Source organism: Teleopsis dalmanni, chromosome 1 (assembly GCF_002237135.1).
Source record: "Teleopsis dalmanni isolate 2A chromosome 1, ASM223713v2, whole genome shotgun sequence".
NCBI classification, from domain to species: Eukaryota; Metazoa; Arthropoda; class Insecta; order Diptera; family Diopsidae; genus Teleopsis; species Teleopsis dalmanni.
Genome location: NC_051846.1, coordinates 220660715 through 220673646, shown reverse-complemented (window position 1 = coordinate 220673646; position 12932 = coordinate 220660715). Strand labels below are relative to the sequence as shown.

Genomic DNA, 12932 nt, shown 5'->3' with positions numbered 1-12932 from the left:
ATTTGTTTTTTGAAAAACATATTTTAATCAAAGCTAAAAAAAATTTGGCATAAAAGCCTTGTTTAGATTATTTTCATTTTGAAAAATTCTTTAATGGAATTTTGATGTTAAGCTGCATTTGGCGCTGAATTTAAAAATTTGCGTATAAGTAATATTTCATTTCAAACGCTAAGTAAATTCGCAGAATGATAAGCGTGTGTTATTGTGCAGATGTAAAATACATTCCAACATTCCCTCCAATGAAAGTTGAAAGTAAACCCAAACGAATTTATGTTATTACAATAAAAATAAATACAAATCAGCAAAAGCATATCTGTATTACCTTTTAAAATATCTTCCCTAAAGAAAGTTTCTATGTATTCCCTACTACCGTACGTATGCAATTGAAGCCACAAGCATAGAGATATCCTTTAAAGTAAATGATTCAAATGCATGTGAGGAACCCATAAAGATACGAAATGTAGTTCACTGAAAAATTTTACGAATATAAATGAATATTAAAGAAATCATAAAAATGTTTTAATTAAAATTATTTTTTATTACTTATTATTATTACTATTAAATTGAAGATATATAATTAAAGTAATTATTTTTATACTTTTGCAAATATACTTACATGATGTGAAAAATTTTCAAATGAAAGTGTTTAAGTTTATCAAAAAATAATAATTTAAATAAATTTGTAAATAGATATTAATACTGAAAATAATCGTATTCTCGAAAATACATAGGTAATATTCAATAATATTATACATAGGTAATAATATTCAAAAACAATAATATATGAACACATATTGATCCGAAAACGATGTTTGGTAAGATATATTGGATATGGTTTGCTCTTTAGCACTTTAGTTCTAATTATGTAATGTTAAAGTAAATGTATTATTTCGAATCTAATGTAAAGTCTTATTATTTATTTATTTACTATTTATTTTAGAAAGCTTCTAAATGTTAAAAAACGAGCTATACAGACAATATCTATAATAGTTAATTGTATTATCTTCTATTACCAAAAGCCACTATTACCACCATCTATTAATAAACTACTTTACAATTGTAAAGGCTGTGGGCATCTTAACAAGTTTTTACAAAGTTTTGTAACCGTGGACGTAGCGTGTATTCATCACTTACTTATGTACCATAACAACTCGTTACTGGGTTTCGACCTGACACAGCATGTCTCGAAATTCATTACTAGAGTTAAAAATATATTAAAAGCAGTAAAATGGTAAATTATTCCTGGTAAACGGGAATTTCAAAAATGAAGATGGGTCTTTTGGCCAATAATATCATGGTCCATGCTTTCATAGTCATTTACAATTTCGATTACCTTGAAAATTGTAAAACCATGACTGGACATTATAATTTAGATAAGTTGAAAACAGCTGCATATGAATAAGAAAAAAGTATTTTTCCATGAAGACAAAAATTCTCAACTTAGAGTATAGACTGCAATTCTGCTCAGCACATTCTTCAGATATAGTCTCATATGATTTTTTCCAGCTTTCGAACCTGAAAAAAGCTTCGACGGTGACAGATTAAGATCAAATGAAGAAATCAATACTGAAACAGATGATTATATCGAGGATCTGGAAGAAACCTTTTATTTAGAAATGATAAACAAAATTAAAGGTAAGTTAGACTCAATGTATTGAGTTAAAAAGAGACTATGCTGAGAAATAATACGCTTTTTTACCGAAAAAAAAAATATTTTTTATTCAAAAAGTCACTGAATTATCTAAAAGACAGATATCTAAATTATCTATCATACATTTATTTTAAAATAACCCAGCAAATGAATTTGTTGATATTAAACAATAATGGATAATCGACAAAACTACAAATTTGAATCTTATAAATAGAGTAACATGTTGGATTAAGTTCCTAAATCATTATTTAGAAAGATATAAGTTTAACACTTTTATTTATAATACAATAATTATATATGAACAATCAAATTCAAGAAAATATATCATACTTCGTCTTCTTTGCTTGATCAAACGCGAGTTAGTATCTATAACAATTTTACTTAATAGTATATGTGCTCATTTAGATGATCCACAGTAATAAGAGAACCGTTGAATTCTTATAATAAGATAATAATAAAATTTAGATGATTTTATAAAAGTAAACCTTGAAGATCAGCATATCTTACTGACGAAATATACATTGCATTCGATTTGAGAGAAAATATATCCAAACATTACTCTAATGGGTATTCGATAGTACCCGAAATAGATATAATATAATTTCTGGTTGTTTTATTTCATTAATATAGATCTCGTTCTATTTAAGATAAGTTCTTTCGGCATATTTAAATTCAAATGAATTGAGTCTAACTTGTATGTATATTAAAATTATATCTATTATATTATATCTTATATCAAAACTTTGTTACTTTTTTAATACGGGTACTATTTCTAGACGTCAGTTTATTTGCCGCTACTGAATCACCAACAATTTTTGTTTTCTGCCTTAAAAATATAATAGATAGACGGATAGTATTGTCATATTTTGTACTTCCTCTTCTTTCAATTTAAAAGTTAGTGACTTTACCTCGATCAGATGGGATTCCTTCTTTTTCCATACATATTCGAAAGAAAAAAAGAAATAAAAACCAAAATTGAGCAAGTCTTCTGTGTATAATTAGTTCAGTAGCGATGGACAGTGCACTGTATGTCCTATTATTCTATAGTTCCTGTACAGTAACTTCAATTATCCGTGTTCACTTTAATTCTTTGAATGGAGGCGTTTTAGTTTTATTTGGATGTGTAATCATTACCTTTTGCGGTACATCGTCTTGTATGACAATGATGTTCTAAAAATTTCCAAAGCTGTGCTTAAGCTATCTCTACAGAATTCTTAAAGCTAGCGGAAATATTCTGTCACTTTAAGTTTAGCAAAAGTATATTATTACTTAGATCGAAACGGAGTAATTTAACTGAAAGATATTATTGCTCCAATTTCATTTGAAATATTCCTATACGTAGGATGCAATTTCATTATTTATGTTTTTCAGGGACTTATATTTCTTTTCAGAACACAATCAAATCGAAACTCTTTTCTATCATAAAAAATTTGTAGTAGTTAACAGATTTAATCCAGTTGGATTGTCTAAGATTGGAAACACAGCTTTGAAGTTTCTAATTCACGATAAAGAGGAAAATTGTTTGTATGATTATTTCTGCATGTCTCTCATTACTTGCTAAAATTATAAACAAAATCCGAAAATTTCTGAAATTTCTTTGTCGTGACTTCGATAACTTCGTTTAATGCAGAGCTTATTAAAAGGTATTTGTGGTTAGATGAAGTTCACTGGTTTCGCAACTTCTGTGGCAAAACAAAGCAAAATCCACATAATTAAATGCAAACTTTCATGTTTCCTGTGTGAATCCTTTGTGCAATTATAGATTTCACGTAACAAATCCCAAGGGTTTGACTGTGAATCATTAGGTGCACATAATTGAATTAACTTATCAGTGCGGAGTACGAATTCCGGCAAATGCATTCAACGTACTCGAAACGTGCCCATGTGCTGATGTGCTGATGCGCTTATGTGCTCTTGTGTTTTGGCGCAAGCCACCGGAAACTGTGTAGCGTAAACGTTGGAAATGACTTTGTAAATGTCAGGAAAAATGTTGTAATAAAATTGCACGGAAGTGAAAATACAATAAAATTAATAAAGTAAAATTTACTTATATTAACTATGTAGTACCTGCACAACATAAAAAGAAAATGTACTGATACTGAGTGTAATAGAAACATTTCCTGATACTAAATTTCGTCAGGATTTTTATGGTCGTTAAAATGTGTTTACTTATTTTCATTCGAGTTTATAATTTATTATAACAGTGTTGAAATAAATTTTAAGTATTAATATACATAAAATACTAATTTTAACATAATGTTGATAATAAAACATTCATCGTTTATTAACAAAAATTTTATTTATTGAAAATTAATTTTAATTTTATATTAAACATTATTATTTAAGTCTCTTTACCATTTTTCTGGTAACTTCATTATTCCATTGACGTTGAACATTTATGTGGTTACCGTCAAAACATTTGACCAAGTGATTTTAAGAGCCTCTTTAACCAGCCATATTTTACCATTAAGAGACTCATGCAAAAACAAATGGTGTGACTGGTAGTCAGAAACAAATGGTAATCAGATGGTACAGGCTCCGGACTATATAGCAGATCCGGCAAAACTTCCCAACCCTGTTCCATGAATTTGTTTTGAATTATCCAGGAATGTGGCGTGACATTGTCATGAAGGAATGTAAATGATTTATTTTCTGTGGGCCGATTCGGGTTGCTATTCCTTAATTGTTTTATTTAAGTGATCCAGATGTGAGCAGTAGAGAACTGAACCAACTGCTATATTAAGTTGGAGCAGTTTGCAATAGATAATTCCCTTCCTACTCCACCAAACACTCAATATAACCTTGTGTGCCTTCAAACTAATAGAGGGACATCGTCTTTGGTCATAAGTACTTACATTGGATATTGTCGTATTTAATTCCTCTTTCATCTTTAATAATGATTTTCAGTGTTTTTTCAACGTTTTCCGGAATAACAGCGTCATTTGGCCGTCTAGTAGATGGAATGTCATCGTTGTACGACCACGTTTGAATTCGGCATACCAATAACAAATGCTTCTTTTTGATGGAGCAGAGTCCGAATAATGTTTTTTAAGCCATTCCTGACATTGAACAGTATTTTTTTTCATTAAAAAACAATGATAAATCAGCACACGGAATTTCTTTGAATTCATTTTTTTTTTGAAAACTCAAAAGTAGCGTCACTTAAAGCACTGTAACTTGTAAACAAATGGTCGGATTAATATATGATTTTGACAGTAAGCCTAAAAAGGTTGCCACTTTCGAAAAAAAGTATTTATTTAGTATTAGTGCCGCCATCTATGTGTCAGTCACACACATTATTGAACAAAGTGTTAGATTCTATTTTCAATTGCTAAGTACATTTTCTGATTAAAATATTAATATTTTTCGTGACAGAGAGTTGTCTGTTAACACTATCTATTATGATTGGTAGAATAGTACATTTAGTAAGAAGATACTTTATTTGCGAAAAATAAGTTTAACCATTTCAACAATTGCAAAATTTCAATCAAAACGTTAATCTCTCAAAGACAATGTACACGCAAACCTTATTGCATTTAGGAAACCAATAAAAATTCGCTCTTTTTTTACGAAATGTTTTTATTTGAGTTCCGATAGAACAGCGCAAGATTCAAAGAGGTGCTACAAATATTTTATTTTAAAAAAAATTACGCAAATAGCTTTCTTCAGAATAGCTCTTAATTGAAACTACTTCTAATAATTTCTATGAACTATATTCTGGTTTTAAGAATCTATGCGATAACTAATGCATAGAGATCTCCTACTTGGAATCACGCTGCCTGAAGGCACTACAATGTTGAATATAATATTGAAAAATAATTTTCAAACAGAAACAAATAATGAATTTATAGAAATTTGAAGTGAAAGCATGAAATTATAGACTTCAATGACAGCTTTGTTGTTTGGTGAAGAGTCTTCAAAAAAACTATAGCTTACATTTGCAATACTATTTCTATTGAAATGCAAATATGTTTTATATATCATGAAAAAGTACAGCATATACCTTGTCAAAAACTCAACATAGTTTCGCTTTTAAAAAAATATGATAAATTATTAAAGTTTTATTGTGACATTTATTGTGATAATATTTTCCATTAAATTGCTAGTCATTTACATGTGTGTAATTCTTAGATAAATCATCTCAATCTAATTGTGAAATGCGCACAGAAGTATACTGCAGAATTTTAACCTAAGTATTTATCAAACAAAAAACTTGGCATAAACTTAGGGGTAACTTTAATTTGTGACTTATTGTTTGCTGTACATACATTTATACTTATGGTACATATTATCAAAAATGCAGAATCATATAAATTATATATAAACTATAAATTAAAAAATGTTATTTATTGTAAATTCTAAACTATAACGAAATGCAATCAGTTCAATCATTCAATAACATTGTCATAATAACAATTTACTAATATATGGTATGTAATTACACACCAATAATTTCTGCTTATTGCTTTTCAGGGGGGTGGGTTATGGTAGATTAATTACATGCGCTGCATTCACTAAGCGAAGATAAATTTTAGTTTTTTAAAATATATAATGTTTATTATTACTTCTTGGCATAAGAGTCAGCATCGCGTCCATTTATTCACACTGCCAATTCTTTACAATAATATAGGCTTTTTACTACAATTTAGAAATATTATATTACAGCAAATTCATTTGATGTATTTTCTATTTTTTATGAAAAATTATATTTAAATTAAATTTCAAAGCAATAAGTAAAATTAAGATATTTGTATGATAAAATAAAAAACGGGAGAACAAATGCCTTCAACATAATTTAATTAGAAATTAAATGTATAGCAATGAAATTAAAATATTAATTAAATATTGTTTATTAATTTATAAATAATTTCTATTCATCTCTGAATATGCAAATTAGCAAATTCTTTGCATACTGTTATGCAGGCCACATCAAATGATTTAATCAGGCAAGATGATGTGTACTGTTATCTTGTGGCCTTTTAAGATATTAGCAAGATTTACCAACACAAATTCCACAAATGAACAATTATGCTTCAGGATATGACAATGAGACTGCAGTAGGTTTTATTAATTGAAGGAATTAGTTATCAGTGCGGAAGGAGCTCATGAGCTCAATAAATAAATTAGACATAATTCGTTATTGATTGTGAAGCTTTGTGTTTCTTATGAATACAAATTATTTTCAAAATTAATTATTAATTTAATTCAAACGTGAGATAAATATTACTAAAACATATTGTATGGATACAATGTAATATAAGCAATTTATTTGAAATTTCAACATCACTTGCACAAAATAGTTGCATTAGTTAAAATAGTTGAATTTTAAAGCATTTTCTATAAAAAATCATTTTATCGAGAAGCTCCATGTTTGAGTACAAAAGTGTTTTGTGTGCAATGCGTAGAGCATGTTCAATATATCTCCTCATCATTATACTTGGAAATCAGCTGAGTCGACACGCATCAATAAAAGTTAACAACAGCAACCAAAACCCTTTTACGCAGCCAGAGAAGTTATACTAATACGATCTGTATTTTGCAATGTTTTATATAAACGAGTAATATTCATCAGTTACATTGGAAGAGTACAAAACGCTTTTCCATTAATATAATGAAGCATGTCAAGAGTCGATGATGAGTAAATTATTCGAATGACTCTCTCAAATAAAAGCTCATGTGAAAAAGTTTAGTTTCCAATTAAAAAGTAATTACAAATACATTAAATTGTATAATATTTATATTATGTATATAATGTAATAGAGTTAAGTCAGATATATTGATAAGTAAACACCACATATTTAAAATATTTTCAGAAGTATAAGGACTATGGATTTTCATTCAGATGTATTTGAACGCAATCATAGCATCCACTTATTAAATTGTGATGTATAAAGTAATAGCACATATCAAGTTCTCCGAGAAGATCATACAATACAGAATACAAAATACAAACCTACTACTTTGTTGATCACCACTTACAAAATGTTCTCACACAATATCTTTTATGTATGAAGTGAGTTTTGGGCATAACGCTGTCAACCCAAACTACCCTAACCTTATCCCTCATGACCTTATACCAATCTTCATTAACAAAATAGATCATAAAACAATAGCTCTACAAATGTTTGAACTGGTTCAGTAAATTATACGTAAATTGTTTAGCACTTTTACCTTGAAAACGAGCTTATCTTTCTAGATTGAAACTAAACATTATAAAATAAAATTTTGCAACTACTTAAAGCTCTGGATCATCTACCAGTTACTGAAAATACCAGACTGAAAATACTGCTTTCTTTCATACGATTTGTCTTGAATCCCTGAAAAATCTCCCACACTGCAATGAGTTTCATATTCAGTAACTTGACAAAGATCTAATAGACTGCTCTACAGTTTACATTTGAGTTTATCTCTCACAAATAGTTTACAACTTCTCTCAATAAAAGTGTTATATATTTGGTTGTGATTTGATTGTCTGTTCACGCTAAGAATTTTTTGAAATAAAATAATAAAACAGAATAGATATTAATACGGTATTGCAGTCAAAATCAAGCGGACTAGTATGACCAGAGTAAATCTTCTCTCTTAGCAAACAATCCTAAACATCAATCCTTTTCAATAAAACAGAATAGAAATTGAAATAGTGTTGCAGTCGAAATGGAATGGACTAGTACGTCTATAGTAGATCTTTTATGTTAGCGAATAATCGTTAAAGATACTTTGCTCTTTAAATGAAAGCAAAAGCATCCTGAATTGTAAATTTCTTTACATATGTCAAGGATAGGATAACTTTTTGTGTAGTATTCTCCTAGTACCCCGGTTCAAAACCGTACACTGACATGATGATACATAGTACTTGCTTTCTGAAGAAATTTCATTTTGTATCACAATGTTTGTGTTTTGTTAGTGTTTTTTATTATGAGCTTTAGTTATATCTCATCGACTATTCGCGCATTGATTGTTAACATCATAGTTATCAACAGTAAGAGATGGTTATGTCAACAATTTTTAATCTGGATTAAAAATAATTTAAGCGAAGTTCTGTTATGGTTTAAACAAAACAAAACACTTTCAAAATAAGTGATGTAGATTACCCGATTTTCCCTGAGTTAATCAAATGAATCGCTACCAGAGAATGAAATATAGAAGTTAGCAGTACTATTAAATACAATTCACATTTACTCGTACAAATATAAGATTTTGTAGACAACTAAAACTGCTTATTTTTTTGCCCAATGTACTTAAATCAATTTTAATTTGTAATAGTTTTGATATATAGACCCACACGTCAACTCAGTTGATTAAAAATTCACATAAATGTCTAATAGAAAATTTTATACAATTATTTCTAACACAATTTATTACAAATTGCTATGTAAGTGAGTCAGTCGAACCCTCATTACACTCTTAAAATCTTAATATGAAATTGCAACACAACATTTGACTCATAAAAATTGCATTAATTTTGATTTGCAAATCCAACAAATCCAAGTAATCGAAATTAGTTTCGTACATTTGAATACTGGTACCGTAAATAAGACTTCGATTAAATTTGCGCATTAAAATTGCATTAATCCAAGCGCTAATCCAAGTATCTGTAATCGATTATGCAATAATTGCGCCACTTTAAATTGAAACGTTTATTTAATCCGCTCACTATTTAATTTATACTACACACTCCCACGGACTGTACTCTATGGTCACTTTTGCACAAAACTCTACAGATTGCAATTTTGTACTTCACTGATGTGAGTAAAGACTCACACTCACATCAGATATCGCATATCAGACATTGTCATAAACAAAATTGTGCACTTCGCATTTACATGAATTATTAATGTTGCTCCTATCGCCAACGACAATTGTAATCACTCGTCGTTTTAGTGCCTCTTAAAGGATTTACGGCAAATGACTTGAATCAAATTGATTTCCTTGGTATATAATTTCATGCAATTCAATTAAATTTATGTACATGCAATTAAAAATTCGAAAGAAATTTATTTCTAAATTTTATATCAATTTTTACTATCCATTAATCAAACAATAAATGTTAGTAATTAATTTTAAGTGAATAAGTGGACAGGTGTTATATTATGACGTACATAGTAACTAATGTTTTGGATTACTTGTTAGAAGAACTGTTAGATTTTACTCATATGAGAGGCAGGATGACCTTCTACGTAAAATCCATTTAAAAACAAAAAGTTGTGTTACTAATTTCAAAAACTGTAGTTTATTTAAATTTAAAAGTTTTAAATAAAATGTGAAGACTATATATAAACATATATCGGACACATGATATTATCAGATGTTTATATTTTGAAATCGGATTATGATTTAATAAATTCATTCTTCTATTAAAAATATATTTTACATAATAAATCTGCACGGGATGCAAATAACAATGATAGAGAGCAACAATAATTGCACCCATAGATCCACAAAGTTAAATTATATCAACCTTTTCGGTTGCCTATGTGGCTACAAAAATATTGTTCTGTTTTTATATACAATTCTTTTATGAAATTTAGTTGCTGATTGTAGTTGGAGCGTTTTCACACTCAACTCCATTTTTTTTTCTGGTAGATGAAGAGTATGAAAAGCCAAAGTGTGATACTTTAACTCTCTAAAACCACCTGTTAGAAAGGAATACTGAAGATTCCAGCTGTTCGTGAACATCATGCTGCTGAGTACATCATAGCAATAATTAGGGGAGTGTTGGAGTGTGAATAAAATCACTGCTTAGAAACTAATACTTTAATTCTCTAAAACCATCTCCTAGAAAGGAATACTGAAGATTCCAGTTGTTGATCGTGAATAACATGGTGTTGATTCTGTAACCGGAATTGCGTAATTCGCGGCTATGGAGAGGGATGCTGGGAGCACCTGAATACAACTCATTGAATTGAATAAAAGAGATTAGTAGAGCTTATACTAATTGACAGATACTTAGTCATGTAATAGAGTGCTAGATTGGAGAATGTCAAGAAGCGGATCATATAGCAGAGTAAGGCACCTCTGAGCGAATGGCAGTAGCTACTCGTCAAAATTAAAAGTCAGGGTTTTAGGTTAGAGCATTGTAACTGAAAACTGCTTGCCGTCAAGCAGTGGACATGCTCACATATCCACAAAAATACACTTATTTATTTTCAATAGGAACAAATTCTATGTTTGTTATGGAGCAACAGTGTTTTGACCAACGTGACAAAGCATAGCTTTCTACGTATTCATGAGCAACATTTAATCAAAATGTCTCTTTCTCTCATTCTCAAATTTTAAATTTACAATGAAAGCAATTACAATGTCTCCATGTGTAACATGGCTCGTTCGAAGAAACGGTTTTTTTCCATTTGAAGGGAACTGATTGCAAATCACATGAGAAAGGAATACGAAAGAAAGTGGCGAATACTTTTATACTTTCAGCAAGTGCCGATTTCATGTAAATAAGACATTTATTAGTAAAATAAATTTGCTTGATTCCCGAATGATGAATCTAAATCAAGAATTTGAGTAAAAAAATTTCGTAATTTTTGTCTTACGAGAAAATATAGTGTCTTTCATATAATATTGTAATTATAATATTCTTCCTTGTCTGTAATATGTTCTGCCATTTTATATTATAATTAATTATATTAATAATCAAAATTATGAATAGAGACCACTAATGGTAATATGACATCATAATCGTCGTAAAAACCACGACTGTTGTACAGGAGATCATACATTTAACACTAGGTTTACGTTGGTACCCATATATCTTACATCAGTTATTCGATTATGTCAAATGATCGCGTGTGTAAAAGGTAGTATTTTAGTTTAAATGGCAGTTTTATAATCAATCGATATATAATTTATATTGATAGTAATCGGCAAATAGTTATGAATGTTGTAGGAATCCATTAGGATCAGTGAATAAGTGTGTTGTAGAAGCTATGTTTATTGGGATGCAGTACAGGGTCAGGGGATTGAAGTGTTACCTATTCAAGCGACCATATCTTTTTTGTATGAAATTATTTTTTATTGATTCAAATTTTAAAAATTTCTCTAACTGCTCAATGGGGAACTTTTCTCATCAGAGAATATAATTTTTGAGAATTCGCCACGTTTGTGCAAGCGTGACGACATCTTTACTGCTTTGAATATAACTTTTTCTTGCTTTGGTGTAAGATCTTGTGCCTTTTGGAACTTGTAAAGCTTTACCTTGAGCTTATTTTGAAATATGTGTCAGATCTTTCGCTGCGATATTTGCAGATCTTTGGCTGTTTAATTACCACTTCGACGTGGATTTCGTTCAAGTCGAGTCTTTACTTTCTGAATCATTTTAGGTGATCTTCCTGTTTTTTCTTGTCCACTACCATAGTGTTTGGCGACGCTGTCTGTATTATCATAACGATTTAAAGTACGATACACGATACGATTAGATATTTTATTTGCTTTAAGTTCACGAACAATAGCTGGTTGTGATTTTCCAGCCAACTTTACTGTGCCAGATCTCTCGAAGTCCGTATGCCAGCAGATCAAGTGGCGGCATACCTGCTATAACACATGCAGCATCATCCGATACAGTGCGGAGAAGAAACCCAAATGGGAGCTTGTTACAATATTACCGAGCTGGTCTCTTAAAGTAATCCTGATATATATGAGAACACCCAGGTACCGCAGGGATAACTTCGAGGTAATTTCGAAACCACAGCTTGAAAACGAGAAGCCTTTTGAAGGTCAGGGTGCTTCGACGTAATTGGCATTTGTATATATGTTATTCAGTTAATACTACAGCTTTGGACTGTAATTATTTTATTTTGCTTTTTTTTTACATATTTTTGAAATAAGTTCCAAAAATTGTATATACAAATTTTGGTTGACTAGTACTATATATAGTACTAGTCAACTATAGTACTAGTTGACTATATATTTAGTATATATAAAATATTAAGAAACTATTTCGAGGTAAAAAAAACCAATGACATAGATACATAGATATCGTAGAAATATTCGTCATACATATCTAGTAAGTTAAAATTATATCTACTTTGTAGAATCCGAAGTTACATTCATTGCAGTAAATAACTTAATAAAGTAATTTACCGTTTTCGCGCAGTATGTGTAAAGATTATAAAAAGAATATTTTTCTGCTTTAATGCTTTTTATTCACAGAGAGAATGTTGTAAATACTTAAGTCCCCTACCGTCACATCGAAGTCTTTTATTTAAATTGCAATATTTCTTGACTATTAAGTTATCGTTAATTATCAACATAAAATATCTTAAAGATGCATATGGCTATA

General features: G+C 29.5%; 1 protein-coding gene across 1 annotated transcript in view; it reads right to left on the bottom strand.

Annotated features, from left to right (window-relative positions):
- Positions 1-11911: 11911 nt before the first annotated feature.
- The window catches only part of LOC119667414, a 2543-nt gene continuing 1522 nt past the window's right edge, over positions 11912-12932 (bottom strand). Inside the window, exon 2 of the mRNA XM_038076703.1 lies at positions 11912-12181. Within this exon, the coding sequence (XP_037932631.1) occupies positions 11912-12181 (270 nt within the window). The remainder of the gene's footprint in view (positions 12182-12932) is intronic.